Below are 19,391 nucleotides of genomic sequence, written 5' to 3' on the forward strand. Positions count from 1 at the left end.
TTTTATAAATTCGATATTATTACCCTAATGCTAATATAAATATGAATAGTCTATTACATTTTGTAGAATTTTGTTCCAAATAGTGTCTTATTTATCCAAGCAGAGTCTACGGCTGTGAGCATTCTGTTCGTAGGTTGCAAGTGTAATCATATCATTCATCCACTGATTTGTTATTTCTTATTACAGATTAAAGGAGATCATGTCTTTACTCTTTCTGTTCAACAATATCAGCCTCTTGACTACCATTAGAGCCCGTAAAATCCATTTTTGTTAACTTCCATATAGTAGGTATATAGTTCAGAAGATGGTCTGAAGCTCAACATCAAAAAAACCAAGATCATGGCCACTGGTCCCATCACCTCCTGGCAAATAGAAGGGGAAGAAATGGAGGCAGTGAGAGATTTTATTTTCTTGGGCTCCTTGATCACTGCAGATGGTGACGAAATTAAAAGACGCCTGCTTATTGGGAGAAAAGCAATGACAAACCTAGACAGCATCTTTAAAAAGCAGAGACATCACCTTGCCGACAAAGGTCCGTATAGTTAAAGCTATGGCTTTCCCAGTAGTGATGTATGGAAGTGAGAGCTGGACCATAAAGAAGGCTGATAGCCGAAGAATTTATGCTTTTGAATTACGGTGCTGGAGGAGACTCTTGAGAGACCCATGAACTGCAAGAAGGTCAAACCTATCCATTCTGAAGGAAATCAGCCCTGAGTGCTCACTGGAAGGACAGATCCTGAAGCTGAGGCTCCAATACTTTGGCCACCTCATGAGAAGAGAAGACTCCTTGGAAAAGACCCTGATGTTGGGAAAGATGGAGGGCACAAGGAGAAGGGGGCGACAGAGGACGAGGTGGTTGGACAGTGTTCTCGAAGCTACGAACATGAGTTTGACCAAACTGTGGGAGGCAGTGCAAGACAGGAGTGCCTGGCGTGCTCTGGTCCATGGGGTCACGAAGAGTCGGACACGACTAAACGACTAAACAACAAGTTCAGAAGAATATTCTCTGCTGAATTTTTAACGTGGGGTTCCCCCCCCCCCAACAGTCCTAGTCATACAATCCTGCACTGCAGGATCGTTTGTTGAGGGTGGTGGGAACTGTAGTTTTGCGAGGAGCAAACTACAATTCCCGGGATTCCTGGGCAGGCGGAGCAGCGGGGGAATGTGCTGTAAACGCGTGGTGGTGTGTACAAAAGGAAAACAACCGTGCAAGAATATTCACGCGTTTCTGAGTGGCAAGGGAATCTTTCGCAATTCCCATCAGCAAGAGGCAGGCACCTGTAAGGATCAACTGAGAGCGGAGGAGCGTCGATCTCCTGGGCACGACCCATTCATTCAAAACCAAATAAATAAATAAATAAATGCAAAAGAGACCAGGATGTGAACCTAGCATGACACAGCCCCCTTCCTGGTCTGGCTCCACCCTTGCCCGGAAGCTGCCTTTGAAAATGCATGCATGGTCCACCCCCCAACACCCCCCAAATCCTCCAGCAATATAAAGATTTAGGGTACCCCATCTGCATTGAGGAAGGATCTGGAGCGATCTGGTGAGTTGAAGGAGAGCTGGCTGGGAGGGAGCCACTGATCCAAGGGGAATCGTCGCGTTGTCAAAAAGAGCTTAAGAATGAGGAGTAATTATTATAACACCACTGAAAAGCAAGGAGGGTGGAACATAAGAAGCCGCCTTAGAGGGAGTCTGTCTAGCTCAGTGCTGCCGACACTGGCTGGCAGCGGCTCTCCTGGATTTCAGAATTGGGAACTGGAGATGCTGGGGATCGCACTTGAGACTTCCCGCTGAGGATTCTGGCCCCATCGCTTAATAATTTCCCCCACCCTGCCTGGCTGTTCTAGCAATTGTAATGTGCTGGGCTAGATGTCGTATGATTTTTAATCCAGTTTTTAATCACTCCTCTTATTTCTTACACATTGCATTTTATTGCATTGCCGTTTGGATTCCATAGGATCCCGATTCTAACCCCGCAGAAGAAATAAAGCAATAAGAAATAAAATTGGGGTGGGGAGGAGGGAGAAGAGTATTGAATGCAATGCAAAGCTGCAGACCACCTGGATGAGGCTTGTCCCCAGACCGCAGAAAAAGCACTCCTGCACCAGAGTCCAAAAACTATAGAGCCCATTCAGTTCAATGGACATGCTCTGAGCATGGCAAAGATTGCATGCTACCCGATAGGATTTGCTTCTGAGTAAGTGTGGGTCCATCCAGTTCCTTAAATTGCATTTAAGCAGCACAGGAGGGATTTTGGCTGCACTTTCTAAGGCCCCATCAGCTCTATACATCATAGCTTAGCACAAAGAATCCTGGGAATTGTAGTTTTTAAAGGGTGCTGCTGACAGTTGTTCGGAAACCCCTATCCCCCCCCCCGAACTACAATTCCCAGAGTTTCCTAGGAAGAGGAATTGATTATTAAACCACTCTGGGAATTGTAATTCTGCGAAGGAAATAGGGGTCTCTTCACAACCCTCAGCACCCTTAGCAAACTACAGCTCCCAGGGTTCTTTGGGCCGAAGCCAGGACTGTTTAAAGTTCTGTGATACTGCTTTAAATGTAAACTTCAGACGAGGCCAACGATATTTCAATAACACCCACCCCAGCCCGAATATTCCCACCATGGGTCATGGAGGCAATGCCCTTACAGTGAGACAAAGGGACTACCTTTGACGTGCCTCTATAATTCCAAATTGCATTTATGTATTACATTTATTTTATTTCTTAAAAGTATATCCTGCCCTTATTATTATTATTATTATTAATTGGATTTATATACTGCCCTATACCCCGCGGGCTCAGGGCGGTTCACAGAATAAAATCAATATATAAAACCACAAAATACATACTAATAATAAAAACAACAACCCAATAGCCCCCTCTTCCCAAAGGAGCATATACGTGAGGGGGGGAACGTATTGCTTCAAATTTGCATGTATTACATAATTTACATATTCTCTGCATATACAGTGGTACCTCGCAAGCCGAATGCCTCCCACAACGAAAAACTCGCAAGACGAAAGCATTTTCGATGTTTTTGGTGACTCGCAAGGCGAAGTTTTCTATGGCCGCACTTCGCAAGACAAATGCTTTTTTGGGTTTGTTTGTGGGGTTTTTTGTTTGTTTGTTTTGCCCTGGCAAACCGCGCTTCGCAAGACGAAATTATCGCAAGACGAAGCGACTCACGGAACGAATTACTTTCGTCTTGCGAGGCACCACTGTATTTAGCATAGGTGGCCATTATTTCTAGGAACGGTGCAGGGGTGGGGAACCTCAGACCAGGAGGGCAAAGGTGGCCCTCCAAGCTTCGCTTTCCAGCTCTTTAATGTCTCCCCAGCTCTCACCCCTCATTGCCCTGCCTCATACCCTCCCTGAGTGGTTTTTGCCTGACCAGACTCATGCCTCTCGCCTGTTTGGATGGAGAGGGGTGTGTGTAGGTACGAGGGCAAAATCTGACCATACGAGGGCAAAATCTACATTTGCTGCTCCACCCCTGATGCCTCTTGGGTCTGCTCAACACTCGCATGTGGCCCTTGGAAAGTTGCCCAGAAAGGAATGCGGCCCCCGACTTGAAATAGGGACTCCTGTGTCACGTGACTTGGGATCATTCACTCTCCCATCCTCTTCTTCTCCCCCCGCCCAGGAAGGAAGCTCAACGTGACTATATTTAGAATCTGTGCTTGCCCTTCCTTCTAGAATTCCTTCCCTGCGGCGCCCTCTTTGTGAGATCAGCCCGGAATGAAAATGGAGGAGGAGCAAGACCTGGCGGGCAAGGGGACGAGGAGGAACGACCCCTGGGCACTCCAGCCCGAGACCGTCGGGGAATTCCTTCCGAGGACGCTGGGAGAAGAGATTAAGCAGGAACCGGACGAGGGGTCCCTGCAGCAGTGGGAGGCCCAGTGGCAAGAGTTCCTGAAGACGGTGGAATCCCCTCCGCCGGGATGGGTGTCCCCGAACTTGCCAGAAGAGGCCTGGGACGACACGAAGGGCTTCCTGGCCTCCTTCGAGCAAGTGGCCAAAGCCTGCCGCTGGCCCAAGGAAGAGTGGGCAGCCCGGCTCCTGCCGGCCCTCAGCGGGGAAGCCGAGCGAGCCTTTGGCAACTTGGAGGCGGCGGACAGAGAGGATTATGGGAAAGTGAAGGCAGCCATCTTGCGAGGGGATGTCACGTGGCGGGAGGAGCAGCGCCAGCGCTTCCGGCGCTTCCGCTACCAGGAGGCTGAGGGTCCTGGAGGGGCTCACAGTCGCCTCCGGGAGCTCAGCCAGCAGTGGCTGAGAGTCGAGAGCCACACCAAGGAGGAGATCTTGGAGCTGCTGATCCTGGAGCAGTTCCTGGCCATCCTGCCTCCAGAGATGCAGAGCTGGGTCAGGCCGCGCGGGCCGGAGACCTGCTCCCAGGCGGTGGCCCTGGCAGACGACTTCCTGCTGAGGCTGCGGGGAGCCAAGAAGCCGTCAAAGCAGGTGAAGCATGTTTGCTGCCGGGCTTGCGGTGCAGCGACGAAACCGCGGGCCAATTTAGCAAAGCTAAGCAGGGTCCGGTGCGGTTTCAAATTGGATGGGGAACCGCACGTTTAGAATTCCTGCATTGCAGGGGGTCGGACAAGATGACCCTTGAGGTCCCTTCCAACTCCATGATGGAGCAGGGGTTGAGAAGGGAAGCTGCTGGCCATGGTATATTATTATTATTATTATTATTATTATTATTATTATTATTATTATTAAGGTCCTGAGCTATGTTAGTGACTGATTTGTTTTTGAGAAGGAGTGATGAAGGAGCAGCCATGTACTGGTTGTGAAAGAGGATTAGGACAATCCTTTTAGCTTTTCTCTGAATGGGTTTCCCTCTGCTGTTACAGGCAGCATTTGAGGAGACAGATACAAGCCGGGCCTTGTCTGATATCGAGCAGAAGCAACTGTGTGTGGAGGCAAAGCAGGAAGATGACAACAGGGAGGCAAGCCTGTTGGGTAAGGAGGGGAGGGTTTCTGGAACCTTCTGGAATGTTCTGGAACATTCTTAACATCAGACCCCTGACTCTTCCCAGACCACATGCCCCTCTACCTGAGGTCACACCTGTCGTCGTCGTCATCATCATCATCATAATCATTATCATCATCATCATCATTATTTTTTGAATTTATATACCGCCCTATACCCGAAGGTCTCAGGGTGGTTCACAAAGAAGCCACTAGCCCAGGGGTCAGCACACTTTTTCAGCAGGGGTCCGGTCCACTGTCCCTCAGACCTTGTGGGGGGCTACACTATTTTTTGGGGGGGTGGGGGATGAACGAATTCCTATGCCCCACAAATAACCCAGATATGCATTTTAAATAAAAGGACACATTCTACTCCTGTAAAAATACTAGGCGGGCCCCACAAATAACCCAGAAATGCATTTTGAATAAAAGCACACATTTTGCTCATGTAAAAACATGCTGATTCCCGGAATGTCTGTGGGCCGGATTTAGAAGGCGATTGGGCCAGATCCGGCCCCCGGGCCTTAGTTTGCCTATCCATGCACTATCCTGGCTCCACACCTTCCTTGAATATCTTTGCCTACAATTCCCACAATTCCCTGAGAGGAGGCATCGGGTTGTTGTTTTGAATACTTAAATGTATTTTATTCCATCATACATATGATATGCACACACAAACGTAAAAAAAATACGGAAATATCAGAAAGTGGGCCATGTGTTCCTTCTCTTAATCTGCCAGCAAAATTGGAAGGTGTGGGAAGACGTTTGTGAGCAGAAACATTAAGAGGTCCATTATTTCCCTTTTTGGTAGTGCCAAAGAATCCTGGAGGCTAGCTGTTATTGGTGGAAATGATATTGTACGCACAATATTAAAATGTTCCACATCTTCCAGGCCTCAGAAACCCATTATATTGTGGGTTATATTTTCTGCCATCTCCTGGTTCCATACATTTTTATACACCAGAGATATCATTCTCCAGGCCTCCAGAATCTTCCGTTTTTGTGCTCTGCCAACAGCCACGTTGCCAATTCCTTAGGTTGCAGTCTTTATATTTTTAGAAGTGGAAGCTGCAAGGTCATTTGTCCAGTAATTTAATTCCTTAAAGTAACATATATCTCCTGATACACATTGGACCAGAATTTTTTTACCAGTGGGCACTCGTAAAATAAGTGGGGAAAAATATTCCTCATGCTCAACATCTCCACCAGCAAAGATATGTCATTCTTGAAGGAATTGATTGTTAAACCACTCTGGGAATTGTAGCTCCGTGAGGGGAATAGGGGGTCACCTGTCAACTCTCAGCAGCCTCAACAAACTACATTTCCCACAATTCTTTGGTATAGTACTGCTTTAAATGTATAATACAGATTAGGGCCTCTGAGTCAGCCCTAACCAAACCTCAGAGGAGCAGAGCAACATTTATTTGTTTTATTGCATTGCATTTATAGCCCCATGGAGCCCAAGATGGCATAATTTAATCCCCACAAGTTGAGAGGCAGTGACTGGCTCAAGGTCTCCCAGTTAGCTTCATGACCCAAGTAGGGATTTGAACTCTGGTTTCCCAGGTCCTAGTCCAGAAGTTTATCCACTACACCATGCTGGCTTATGTGGTAGGGCAACATTTTCTCAACATCTTTGAGGTCCCCACGTTCCTCACCCCTGCTTTAGAAGACCGGTTTGAGAGATTTAGTTTTCTCTATTGGGTCCTTTATTGAGTCCCTCCTCTTAATTTCAACAGGCGGTGAGTGGAAAAGCAAGAACGAAGGGGAGCTGTGTGGGAATTTCTCAGGAAGAGCCAAGTGTGAAGAGCTGAAAGAGAATTTCTGGAGCCAAGAGAGACCTGCGTCCCTCCCTCGCCTGGGTGGAGACTTCCACGAAACCCTGGTCCAAAAGGAAAACCAAACAGAAAAAAGAGGGAACGGGTGTCCCAGTGATCACTGGGGAATCCACATAGAGGAGAAACAAAATAAAACCACCATATTTGGGAGGGACTTTATTGAGAGCAGACAGCTTACCAAATGTGCAACTCTCCAGAAGGAGGAAAACTCATATATATGTCTGGATGGTGGAGAGAGTTTCAGTCACGGTTCAGATCTTAGATCACATCAAGATGCCCCCAGAGGTGACGAACGGTATAAATGCTCGGACACAAACAAGAGCGTCTGTGATCAGTCCGACCTTCCTAAACATCCGAGAATCCCCAAAGGGGAGAAGCAGTATAAATGCTTGGAGTGTGGGAAGTGCTTCGGTCGGAGCGCGCACCTAACTTCACACCAGATAATCCACACCGGGGAGAAACCGTACCAGTGCCTGGAGTGTGGGAAGAGCTTCGTACAGAGCGCCCACCTGGCTTCGCACCAGATAATCCACACCGGGGAGAAGCCCTACCAGTGCCTGGAGTGTGGGAAGAGCTTCAACAAGAGCACAAACTTCCTCAGGCACCAGAAGCTCCACAAAGGGGAGAAGCCGCACCGGTGTGCGGACTGCAGCAAGAGTTTCTCTGACAAGCCCAGCCTCATCCAGCACCAGCGAGTCCACACCGGCGAGAAGCCCTACACGTGCTTGGAGTGCGGGAAGAGTTTCAGCCACAGGGGGAGCCTTAGCGCACATCAGAGAATGCACACAGGGGAGAGGCCGTATACGTGCTCCGACTGTGGCAAGAGCTTCCGTGACCAGTCGAGCCTTATTAGGCACAAGAGGATCCACACCGGGGAGAAACCGTATACGTGCTCCGAGTGCGGGAAAAGCTTCAGCCAGAGCACCAACCTGACTCTACATCAGAGAATCCACGCAGAAGGGAAGATGCCCTCTGAACCTGCCCACATGCTTAACACGGGAATGGCCGTATTAGTATTTTCCACGAATCCTGCCAATGGTCTGGTGGCATCATAGAAGTCAACACGGTTATTGTGACATGTTAATATGCCACGGACTAGAATTCCCTTAATCCCATGTATGTTATTAGGACAACAAATGGATCTGTTCCCTTCAGAGCCACACCCACCCTGGGTTTCTGAAGCTAGGAAGGTAGTTAGAAGCAACAGAGTCTTAACAGTAGTTGTTTTTATGTTCTCTCTGGAACTTTTCCCGTTGTTTGTTGGTGCGTTTTGGTAGGATGGCGTGAATCACTTCATGGTAAGTTAATTTTAAGTAAGCAGAATAAAATAATAAAACTGTGTAACTATTTGGAGTGAAAAGGGTTCTGGTCAAAGCACGCCTCTGAAATTCGCACGAAAGTAACCACGTAGGGAAAATGAGCGAGATCTGCAACAAAGCGTTACGTCGTGGAGTGCCTCCTGTTCAGGGTGCCAGCCTGCCAGCCATGCCCTTTTGAAATATACTCCGTTCTAACCCTCTCCGACAGTCAACATTCTTTTTTTATTTTGTTTCGACTATGTCAGACCAACACAGCTACCTACCTGTAACAGTCAACATGCTGTGGTCCTTGAGCATTCCCAGTTTTCATTGGGATGTTTTGGGTCATCTTCTCCCCCCCCCCCAGTTAAGAGATTTTTCTCCTCTAAATATACTTTGCACTTCTGCAGAACTTGGGATTCCCTGAGCTTGCTTGTGTCTCCCTGTTGTGTGGTGAACCTTTGGCCCTCCGGATGTTGCTGTTTGGCTGCAGAACAGATTCCCCTCATGAGGTGGTGGACTTCCTTGGAAGTTTCTAAGCAGAGGTTGGATGGTCATCCATCATGGATGATCTAGTTGAGATTCCTGCATTGCAGGGGCTGGACTAGATGACCCCCCCTTTCCTTCCAACTCTGCAATTCTAGGAGCAGAGCGGGTGACAAATGTTCATAAGAAGTGGCCTTAGGTAAAGGGACCATTAGGTCCAGTTGTGACCGACTCTGGGGTTGCGGCACTCATCTTGTGTTATTGGCCGAGGGAGCCGACATACAGCTTCCAGGTCATGTGCCCAGCATGACAAAGCCGCTTCTGGCGAACCAGAGCAGCACACAGAAACGCCGTTTACCTTCCCGCTGTAGCGGTCCCTATTTATCTACTTGCACTTTGACGTGCTTTCAAACTGCTAGGTTGGCAGGAGCTGGGACCAAGCAACGGGAGCTCACCCCAGCTCGAACCACCGACCTTCTGATTGGCAAGCCCTAGGCTCTGTGGTTTAACCCACAGCGCCACCTTAATCCAGGCCTATTTCTCAATTGAGCCTAGGACTACCGCCTCTAGAGTAACAATGGAAGCTGGTCCATGAGAGCCACCACTGCCCCACCAACCTCAGTCTGCCCACAACTAGCGCACAAAAACCTGTCATCCTGTCCAGAAGGAGGCCCTGGCTGTCCCCTTCCTTTTCCTCACTCAGTGCTGCTCCTTAAGGAACTCAACAGGGAAGCAGAAAATGGAGAGAAAACTGGAATTAGGTGCCATTGCCTCTGGTGCCACCTACTGCAATGCGCTCTACATGGGGCTACCTTTGAAGGTGACCCGGAAACTACAGTTAATCCAGAATGCGGCAGCTAGACTGGTGACTGGGAGTGGCCGCCAGGACCATATAACACCAGTCCTGAAAGACCTACATTGGCTCCCAGTACGTTTCCGAGCACAATCCAAAGTGTTGGTGCTGACCAGGGCCGGCCCTACGGCCAGGCTGGGTGGCACAGGGCACCACGGCGCCGGTCCACCGCACAGCTGCGCCCATGGCAACCGCGCTGTGCCTGCCCACCCGCCGCGCAGCAGCGCCTGTGGCAGCCAAGCTGCGCGCGGCGCCCACCCGCCCACTGCGCTGGGAAACGGGGCAGGAGGGCGCCGGAGGGATCCGGCGCACCACGGCGCCAGGGGCGCTTAAGACGGCCCTGGTGCTGACCTTGAAAGCCCTAAACAGCCTCAGCCCAGTATACCTGAAAGAGCATTTCCACCCCCATCGTTCAGCCTGGACACTGAGGTCCAGCTCCGAGGGCCTTCTGGCGGTTCCCTCACTGAGAGAAGCCAAGTTACAGGGAACCAGGCAGAGGGCCGTCTCCCTGTGGAACGCCCTCCCATCAGATGTCAAGGAAATAAATACCGGTAACTATCTGACTTTTAGAAGACATCTGAAGGCAGCCCTGTTTAGGGAAATGTTTAGGGGTGTTTTTAATGTTTTATCGCTTTATTATTATTATTACGGGAGCTGCCCAGAGTGGCTGGGGAGGCCCAGCCAGATGGGTGGGGTATAAATAATGAATTATTATTATTATTATTATTATTATTATTAATTACTACTACTACTACTACTACTACTGTTGGGGTCCCTGTTTTCCATCCTATACACCCCAAAGGACACCAATCACCCTGGCTGAGAAGTGGCATTCTGCTGCAGAACTTGTGTCTCTGGGTGGCCACATTCATCCCATATGCTTAAAGCGCCATGATACCACTTTAAAGAGTCATGGCTCCGCCCCCCCAATAATTATGGGAGCTGTATGCTAAGGGTGCTGAGAATTGTGAGGAGTCCCCAAAGTGCTTCAATTATTCATTCCTCTCCCCAGGGAACTCTTGGAATTGTAGCTCTGTGTGGGGAACAGGAGGTCTTTCCCAGGCACCCCCAAACTCGACCCTCCAGATGTTTTGGGACTACAGTTCCCATCATTCCTTCCCACTGATCCTGTTAGCTAGGGATGATGGGAATTATAGTCCCAAAACATCTGGAGGGCTGAGTTTGGGGGGTGCCTGGTCTTTCCTAACAACTCCCAGCGCCCCTAACAAACCACATCTCCCAGAATTCTTTGTGGGCAGCCATGTTAATGTGGTATCTCAGCACTTTAAGGAGCGTATGGGGTGGTACCTCTGGTGGGGGGGGCATGTCCATCTTTGGTCCCCACCTGCACTCAGAGCTCACCTGTGACTCCTAGAAGCCATCAGCATGCGACAGCAGCCAGCCACGATCCCAGGAAATGGCTTCAACTGGCTGGCTAAATCTAGTAAGGGCAGCCGAAGGGTCTCAAACCCTCAGTGAGTTACGGATGTAAAGACAGACTGTGGCAGATGGAGCAGGTGAGATCAGCAGTGAGTCTCACTGTCAAGAAGATGGTTTCTGCATGTGCTGCAGGTAGCCCATCTAGGAGAAGGAAAACTCTGATCCTAAACCTCTGCTGCCTCACAGGATGCCTTCAGGAATAGAAAAGGCTAAGGAGTCACTGTAACGAAATAACCCTAGGATGGTCTATTTGGTCTCGGCCTGGATGTATAAGGGTTAATGCATCTCTTGAGTTACATCACATGCTTGTGGGGGCAGGGAGGAGAAAACGGCAGTTAGTGACAGTTGACAGTTGGGAGAGAGAGGGAGATGAAGCAGGAGTGGGTGAGGGTGGAATAGGTTTATAGAGTAGGTGAGGAATGGGTGAGGTTTGAAGTTATATGTTTAACAAGAACAGTTCCATTGAAACCACATGCTTGTACACATGAACCTTGAATGCAACCGTTAAGTTCATAAGACATTAAATGTTAAATTAAAGTTCCATCCGTACTATCGTCTATGTGACCATTCCAGCAGAGGTATCGAGTGCTCATCTGGTGGGGATACTCATTAAGATCTAGATCAAGGGAAGGAATAGTACCACTGTATTCTGCTCTGGTCAGACCTCACCTGGAGCACTGTGTCCAGTTCTGGGCACCACAATTCAAGAAGGATACTGACAAGCTGGAACGTGTCCAGAAGAGGGCAACCAAAATGGTCAAAGGCCTGGAAACGATGCCTTATGAGGAACGGCTTAGGGAGCTGGGTATGTTTAGCCTGGAGAAGAGAAGGTTAAGGGGTGATATGATAGCCCTGTTTAAATATATGAAAGGATGTCATATGGAGGAGGGAGAAATATTGTTTTCTGCTGCTCCAGAGAAGCGGACACGGAGCAATGGATTCAAAGTACAAGAAAGAAGATTCCACCTAAACAATAGGAAGAACTTCCTGACAGTAAGCAGGAAACACCACCAAAGCATTCCTGACAGATGGCTGTCAAGCCTCCGCTTAAAGACCTCCAAAGAAGAAGACTCCACCACACTCCTTGGTAGCAAATTCCAATGCCAAACAGCTCTTACTGTCAGGAAGTTCTTAGATAGCTTTAAGAGATAGATAGCTTAGATAGCTTTAAGAGAGGATTAGACAAATACCTGGAGGACAAGGGCTATTGATGGCAACTAGCCATGAAGACTGAGCTCTACCTCCACAGCCGGAGGCCATAATGCTTGCTGGAAACTGCAGGAAGGGAGAGAGATGTCAGCAACTGTAGTCAGAACACTGCCAAGCACAGCTTCACTATCATGAGGACTAGCAACGAAAAACCAAAACGAAAAAGAAACTTTGATTCACAGGGAGATGCACGTATTCCCCCAGTATTCTTCGTTCTTATGTAGTGCGCACGGTGACATTTGCAATACATTGGCTTGATCCAGCAGAAAAATCTTCTTAAGATGCTGGGGATTGAATGCAGATCCTTTGAAAAACTGCCGAGCTCCCTCCTTCCTGCGGTTCGGAGCCTCACAGCCCTGACGGGGCTTTCCTCCAAAGGGTTAAGCTGACAGAGCTGTTGCTTTCCTAGAAAGAGCAGGAAAGGGATGCTAAGGAGCATTGAGGGAGGGGGGTGGGAAAAGGAGGGTGTTGTCACTGCACCCCTGGCCTCCTTTGCAGCTGCAGGAGAGAGTGGAGGGCAGGAAAAAACCCTGAATTTTGGAAGGTGCATGGACAGCTGACCGGGTAAAAACGATGGGGAGAAGCTAGTTCTAATAAAGGGGGTGGGAAGCAGAAAAGGGGAGGGCCCCCCCAAGGACCCCCAAACTCATCACACATCCCATTCCCTTCTTTTTTTATTCCCAGTGTAAGGGGCCTCCTTTTCTGCTCAGCTGCTCCCTGATTTGACAAGCGAAGAAGACCCAAGGGGGTGGATCCTCCAGGCAGTGTTTATTTCTCTTAGGGCGGCGGCGGGGGGGGGGCTGCTTTGTTTCAGCACACGAGGTGCCACCCTTTCGCAGCTGCCTCCTAGGGGCCACTGACAAGTGTGGTGGGCAGGACCAGAGGGAAAGTAGATGTGATTTTTTTAAAGCTTTGTGTATAAGGGGAGGGGTGGTACTTCTGGTGGGGGGCATGCCATGCTCCTGGGGCAGTTTGCCCACCTTTGGTCCCCAACCTGCACTCAGATCTCTCTTCTGTGGCTCCTAGAAGCTGTCAGCATGAAACAGCAGCTGCAATCCTCGGAAGCATATTTGACTGGCTGACTAAACCAAGGGAGGGTAGCCAGTGGGTCTCAAACCCTCAGTGAGTTAGGGACTTACCCACCTGCGAAGACAGGCTCAGGGGGATCGAGCAGATGGGACCAATAATAGGATCAACAGTTAAGAAGGCGATTTCTGCACATGCTGAGGGAAGTGAAGGGCAGCTGGGCCTCCTACACCTGGGAAGGCAGCCCATCTACAAGAAAGAAAGCTCTGATCCTAAACCTCTGCTGCCTTGCGGGAAATATTTGTGTAGGGAGCAAACCCTACACAAATCCAGAGTGGAGTCCCTAAGGCGGCTGGATGGCGCCTTGTTTGCCTCCTTCCAAGCGGGTGCCAAACATATTGCTCTGCTTTCCTTTGGAGCACATCAGTGAGGCCGAGAGACGGGTCTTGTCGTCTAGGCAGCCCAGGATCTCCAGACATGCTGTCCAGGCTTGCACCCCGGGGAGGTCACTTCGGTGCTGCTAACGTAGCGGTTTGACCTCACCCACGGAGGCGCACTCCATTGTCTCTCGAGACAGATGGATGCCAACCAGCTGCAGTTGCTCATCCTAACCTACCTCTGTTGTGGGGATAAAACAAAGAGAGGGGGAAGTTCATAAGCCACCTTGCTTCTTCCTGACTCTTAAAGAGTTCTGGGATCCAATGAAGACGACCTTATGTCAGGCCCTGACAGTTCACTTTGTGCTCGTTCTCCTTTTCCTTTCTCGTTGATCTCTTCCCCCATTTTTTGTAGGTCAACGCACCTCTTTAGCGTGAGGGATGAAAATGGAGGAGCAAGAACTTGCAGGTCCCACGTCAGCGGAAGGAAAAGGAAAAGCCCTTCACGTCCTCCAGTCTAGGGGTGTCGGGGAATCCCTGCAGAGGAGACCCTCGGGAGCTGTGAAGCAGGAACCGGCCGAGGACTCCCTCCATCACTGGGAAGCCCAGTGGCGGGAGTTCCTGAGGACGGTGGAGACCCCCAAAGAAGTGTGCTGGGCATCCCCTCCACCACCAGAAGAGCCCAGCCCCTGGGACGACACCAAGGCCTTCCTGGCCTCCTTCGAGCAAGTGGCCGAAGCCTGCCGGTGGCCTACGGTGGAGTGGGCGGCCCACCTCCTGCCAGCCATCAGCGGAGAGGCCGAGCGGGCCTTTATTGGCTTGGAGGCCAGAGACAGGGAGGATTATGGGAAAGTGAAGGCGGCCATCTTGCGAGGGGATGCCATGAAGCGGGAGAAGAACCGGCAGCGCTTCCGGCGCTTCTGCTACCAAGAGGCCGAGGAGCCGAGAGGGGCTTACAGGCGGCTCCAGGAACTCTGCCGCCGGTGGTTGAGATTTGAAAGGCACTCCAAGGAGCAGATCCTGGAGCTGCTGATCCTGGAGCAGTTCCTGGCTATTCTGCCGCCAGAGATCCAGGGCTGGGTGAGGGAATGTGGCCCAGAGACCTGCTGCCAAGCTGTCACCCTGGCGGAGGATTTCCTGCTGAGACAGCAAGAGGCCGAGAGGCAGGTAAACCAGGTGAGGCCACTTGGCAGGGTTTGTTGCCAGGTTGGAGATGAGACATATTGAAGTTAGTGGTGTTGAAAGTGCCACAGCACAGCCGGGTGAGGCACAAACTCACAACCTCAGAAAGCTAGCATGGCGTAGGGGTTAGAGTGTTGGACTAGGACCTAGGAGACCAGGGTTCAAATCCCCACTCGGCCATGATGAAGTTTGCTGGGTAACCTTTAAAATTCCTAATAGAAAAGCCTCTGGTTATTTTAAACATTTTCTTCAATTCATTATATATCATTTCCCAGAATGCTTTTATTACCTTCCACGTCCACCACATAAAAGAATCATAGAATCATAGAGTTGGAAGAGACCATGAGGGCCATCCAGTCCAACCCCCTGCCAAGCAGGAAACACCATCAAAACATTCTTGACATATGCCTGTCAAGCCTCTGCTTAAAGACCTCCAAAGAAGGAGACTCCACCACACTCCTTGGCAGCCAATTCCACTGCCGAACAGCTCTTACTGTCAGGAAGTTCTTTCTAATGTTTAGGCGGAATCTTCTTGTAGCTTGAATCCATTGCTCCGTGTCCGCTTCTCTGGAGCAGCAGAAAACAACCTTTCTCCCTCCTCTATATGACATCCTTTTATATATTTGAACATGGCTATCATATCACCCCTTAACCTTCTATTCTCCAGGCTAAACATACCCAGCTCCCTAAGCCGTTCCTCATAAGGCATTGTTTCCAGGCCTTTGGCCATTTTGGTTGCCCTCCTCTGGACATGTTCCAGCTTGCCAGTATCCTTCTGACAGAAAAGGTGCCTTCTTTTTCTTCACATTTCCAACAGATATTTGTACCTGATATTTGCTAACTTACCTGTTAAATACCAACAGTACATCATTTTCATATAATATTTCTTCAACATACAGCATACCGTAAATTAATGGCAAGTTCGCTTGGGCCAGTCACTGTCTCTCACCCTAACCTACCCCATGGGGTTGTTGTGGGGGTTAAATGAGATGGGGAAGAGCCATGCACGCATAGCTGCCAATCTCCCGTTTTTCGTGGGAAACCCCAGTATTTTAAACTGTTTCCCGCTGGCAGCCCGGATTGGAAAAAATCCCGTAAATCCCCCAGATTTCAGTACCTGCCAGGGAGGCTCCTTCTGCGCATGGCATGTCTGGGCATGCGCAGAACCGATTTTGGGTGCTCTGCCCATGTCTGGGCACCGGAAATTGGGCAGAGCAGCACCGGAAGTCGCTTCTGAGCATTTAGAAGCGACTTCCGGTGCCGCTCTGCCCATTTCTGGGCACCAGAAATCGGGCAGCGCCGGCACCGTAAGTTGCTTCTACGCACATGCGTAGAAGCGACTTCCGGTGCCGGCACTGCTGATCCCGGATTTTTCTAACCTGGAGTTGGAAGGTATGCATGCACGCCACCTCGAGCCCCTTGGAGGAAAAGGTGCAATAAATAAAAACCATAAATTATAAGTACAAGTACTCCATTAGGTTTTTCTCTTTAAGGAGTTCTATTTTCTAGGGAAACTCAATCCTAATTTGTCCTTCAGGAATTTTTTTTTGGGGGGGGGGCCAATAATTAACCCCTTATTACCTTCCTGACCCTGTTGCTTGCTTGTTTTTATTTAAGCCATTTATATGCTGCTTAAATGCAGCAGTCTCTAAGTGGCTTTCTAATATACATTACAGGAAATGTAAACCTCAGTTAAAAGTATAAAATCAGACTTAAACTGCCTGCTGGAATTAAATAAAATGTCTTCAGGGAGCACTGGAAGTTCAACAGGGAATATGTGTTGACGGTAGTCTGTCCCCATCAACAGCCTGCATTTTACACCAGCTGGAGCCTCCAGACCAGGCCCAAGAATGTCCCCACATAGAACACATTGAAATAATTGCGTCTGGAGGCTATCAACGCTTGGATCACTGTGGTCAGACTACCCCTGTCCAAGAACGGCTGCAGTTGGCTTCCTGAAAAAGGCACTGCTGGCCACCGAGGCCACCTCAGCTTCCAGTTCTCTAAATGATCGGGGATGATGGGACTTTTAGTCTAGCAAAAACCAGAGGTTCACAGGTTCCTCATCCCTGATATAGGAGACTGAGAGGAGATGAGATAGCCACCTTCAAACATCTGAAGGGCTGCTCCATGGAAGATGGAGCAAGCTTGTTTTATCCTGCCCCGGAGGGTAGGACCCGAACCAATGGGTTCAAGTTAAAAGGAAGGAGATTCCAACGAAACATCAAGAATAACTTTCGGACAGTAAGAGCTGTTTGACAGTGAAACGGGCTCCCTCGGGAGGTTGTGGACTCTCCTTCCTTGGAGATTTTTAACAGAGGTTGGGTGGCCACCTGTCATGGATGCTTTAGCTGAGTTTCCTGCATTGCGTGGGGTTGGAGTCCCTTCCAACTCTATGATCGCAAAAAGGTTCTTCTCTGCTGTTTCAGGTGGTCTTTGAGAAGGCAGCTCTGAGTTCCTCTGAGGCAGGCCAGGCCCCATCTGAGGTCGAGCAGAGGCAGCTGTGCAGGGAGGCCAAGCAAGAATATGACGACGACATTGATGAGGAAGAGGCCAGCCTGCTGGGTAAGGAGGGACAAGCCTTGCTTGCGCCCAAGTTCGTCAGCACTCTGTAGGTGCTCCATTGGCTGACCTCTGCATTGCAGGGGGCTGGGCTAGAAGCTACAACAGGCAGAAAATTCATAAAGTGGTCAGCCAAGACCTGATCTTCAAGTGGTTCACAGGACAAGACGTCTGGGGAGTCGCCCCTAGATGTTGCTGGGCTATAACTCCCACCAGACCTGACCATTGGCTGTGCTTGCTGGGCGCTGTAGTTCACCAGCATCAGGAGGGCTGCAGTTTTTCCATTCCTCACCTATTTGCTAATGATCACCTCTGCTAATTAGAGTCTCTTGGTTTGGGCTCTTGCTAGTTCTTTGCCTTTATCCCAGCAGGAGCTGTGTGGGACGGCGAGATCGAGGTGGAGCCAGACGCAGCATCTTCAGAAACACTTCTGCATCAGGAGGTGGAAGAGCACTCTGAAGATCGAGGCAGGCCAAACAGGCAGCCGAGAAGGAATCTGAATGAGAAGAGGAGGAATAAGTCCGTCGCCATTCAGGTTGGCAACTTTCACGAATTCCTCAGCCAGCAGAAGGGAAAGAGGCCAAACAAGTGCCTTGTGTGCGGCAAAAGCTTCAGTTGCAAATCGAGCCTGAAGGCCCATCAGAGAGTCCACACGGGCGAGAAACCATACAAGTGCTCTGAGTGCGGAAAGAGCTTCATCCAAGTGTCAAACCTTACTGCACACAAAAGAACCCACACAGGGGAGAAGCCCTACACCTGCTCGGAGTGCGGGAAGAGCTTCAGCCGGAGCGACCACCTGACTTTACACCAGAGGACACACACGGGGGAGAAGCCATACATGTGTGCCGAGTGCGGGAAGAGCTTCAGTCAGAGCACGGACCTCACCTCACACCAGAGAATCCACACCGGAGAGAAGCCTTACAAATGCTTGGAGTGCGGGAAGAATTTCAGCCGGAGTTACCGCCTCACTATCCACCAGAGGATGCACACAGGGGAGAAGCCGTATAAATGCCTGGAGTGTGGCAAGAGCTTCAGTCGGAGCGACCATCTCACTTCGCATAAGAAAATGCACCCGGGGGAGAAATCATAAAAACGAAGCTTTTCCTACACATAGAACAGTCACGACTATCCTGTCTGAGAACCCTCTCACAGTGGAGAAACTGTATAAATGCTCAGAGTTTAGCAAAAAAAACCACCACCCTGTAACAGTGGAACCTTGGTTTTCGAATGTAATCCGTTCCGGAAGACCGTTCGACTTCCGAAACGTTTGAAAACCAAGGCACAAAGGCTGGCCTGCAATTTCAATGGAGAAAATTTTAAAAAAACCTCAGCAGAAGCCGTTCAACTTCCGAGGCGTGTTCAAAAACAGAAGCAATTACTTCCGGGTTTTCGGCATTTGAAAACTGAAACGTTCAGCTTCTGAGATGCTCGAAAACCGAGGTTCCACTGTACTTTAAATAAAGTCTGGCGATGTGTCTTAGAAGTTGGATGGTGTGTGTGGGGGAGAGTTGTTTCAAAAATTGGAATCAAAGCAGAACAGATCCTGAGGACAGGAAAAATTTGAAAATACCCTGCCAATTCTCCAGCAAGCAATTAAATTGCCAAAGCAGGCAGTATTCCAGCTGCTTTTCAGATATATACTGTAAAGGTTTTGTGTCAGCCGTCACCTTATGTAAAAACTACATAAAAAGAGTTTTCCTTTATTTTATTTTTAAACATAATGTGCTGTTATATTCACCTCGTATTTATCTAAGCAGGCAGCAAACTCTCCTTTACAGATCTTTCTCCTCTGGATAGATTTGCATGCTGATATGTTAACGAGTTCAGGGTTGTTTTCAAGCAACAACAACAATAAACAATGTTAAAACATTTCTCGGAGGAGGTTGTGCTTTGTGGGAGCGATTCCCAGAGGCAGTAATGTCTCTGAGTACCAGTCGCTAGAAACTACAGGAGGGGAGATTTGCTGCTACACTCAGGTCCTGCTTCCAGGCTTGCCATCAGGTCATCTGCTCAGCCCCTGTAGGAAAAGGATGCTGGACTAGATGGGCCCTTGACCTGACCCAGCTGCCATGCGCTTATGCTCTTATATGTGTTATGTGAGCTGGTTTCAGGTGGCCTGCAGCAGTATCTGTGCATATGTGGTTG

The 19,391-nt window shown here is 49.4% G+C and overlaps 2 protein-coding genes across 7 annotated transcripts; both read left to right on the forward strand.

Moving 5' to 3' along the window:
* Positions 1 to 1,333: 1,333 nt before the first annotated feature.
* LOC118081196 (uncharacterized) lies at positions 1,334 to 8,157 on the forward strand. 2 transcript variants are annotated; one of them, XM_035107505.3, is made up of 4 exons: positions 1,334 to 1,547; positions 3,701 to 4,462; positions 4,858 to 4,966; positions 6,715 to 8,157. In XM_035107505.3, the coding sequence occupies exons 2-4, from the start codon at positions 3,743 to 3,745 to the stop codon at positions 7,866 to 7,868; spliced, it is 1,983 nt and encodes a 660-aa protein (XP_034963396.3). In that variant the 5' UTR covers positions 1,334 to 1,547; positions 3,701 to 3,742; the 3' UTR covers positions 7,869 to 8,157. The 2 variants fall into 2 exon arrangements, with proteins under 2 accessions (XP_034963396.3, XP_034963394.2); XM_035107503.3 differs by having other exon boundaries at positions 1,402 to 1,547; positions 3,648 to 4,462.
* Positions 8,158 to 10,603: 2,446 nt separating this feature from the next.
* On the forward strand, positions 10,604 to 19,117 carry LOC118081352 (uncharacterized). Of its 5 annotated transcripts, none has more exons than XM_088664044.1 (4): positions 10,604 to 12,663; positions 13,918 to 14,669; positions 17,114 to 17,249; positions 17,615 to 19,117. In XM_088664044.1, exons 2-4 carry the CDS (start codon positions 13,944 to 13,946, stop codon positions 18,334 to 18,336), a joined length of 1,584 nt encoding a protein of 527 aa, XP_088520170.1. In that variant the 5' UTR covers positions 10,604 to 12,663; positions 13,918 to 13,943; the 3' UTR covers positions 18,337 to 19,117. The 5 variants fall into 5 exon arrangements, with proteins under 5 accessions (XP_088520170.1, XP_088520171.1, XP_088520168.1 ...); XM_088664045.1 differs by having other exon boundaries at positions 17,618 to 19,117; XM_088664042.1 differs by having other exon boundaries at positions 10,610 to 12,663; positions 13,918 to 14,678.
* The last annotated feature ends 274 nt before the right edge of the window (positions 19,118 to 19,391 follow it).

Source organism: Zootoca vivipara, chromosome 2, assembly GCF_965207765.1.
Source record: "Zootoca vivipara chromosome 2, rZooViv2.hap1.1, whole genome shotgun sequence".
Lineage (NCBI taxonomy): Eukaryota > Metazoa > Chordata > Lepidosauria > Squamata > Lacertidae > Zootoca > Zootoca vivipara.

Coding starts and splice junctions, on each gene's coding strand:
- LOC118081196 (XM_035107505.3), top strand. CDS start 3,743: ATGAAAATGGAGGAGGAGCAAGACCTGGCGGGCAAGGGGACGAGGAGG. Junction 4,463..4,857: donor CCAAGAAGCCGTCAAAGCAG/GTGAAGCATGTT, acceptor CTGCTGTTACAG/GCAGCATTTGAGGAGACAGA. Junction 4,967..6,714: donor CAGGGAGGCAAGCCTGTTGG/GTAAGGAGGGGA, acceptor TAATTTCAACAG/GCGGTGAGTGGAAAAGCAAG.
- LOC118081352 (XM_088664042.1), top strand. CDS start 13,944: ATGAAAATGGAGGAGCAAGAACTTGCAGGTCCCACGTCAGCGGAAGGA. Junction 14,679..17,113: donor CCGAGAGGCAGGTAAACCAG/GTGAGGCCACTT, acceptor CTGCTGTTTCAG/GTGGTCTTTGAGAAGGCAGC. Junction 17,250..17,614: donor GGAAGAGGCCAGCCTGCTGG/GTAAGGAGGGAC, acceptor CCTTTATCCCAG/CAGGAGCTGTGTGGGACGGC.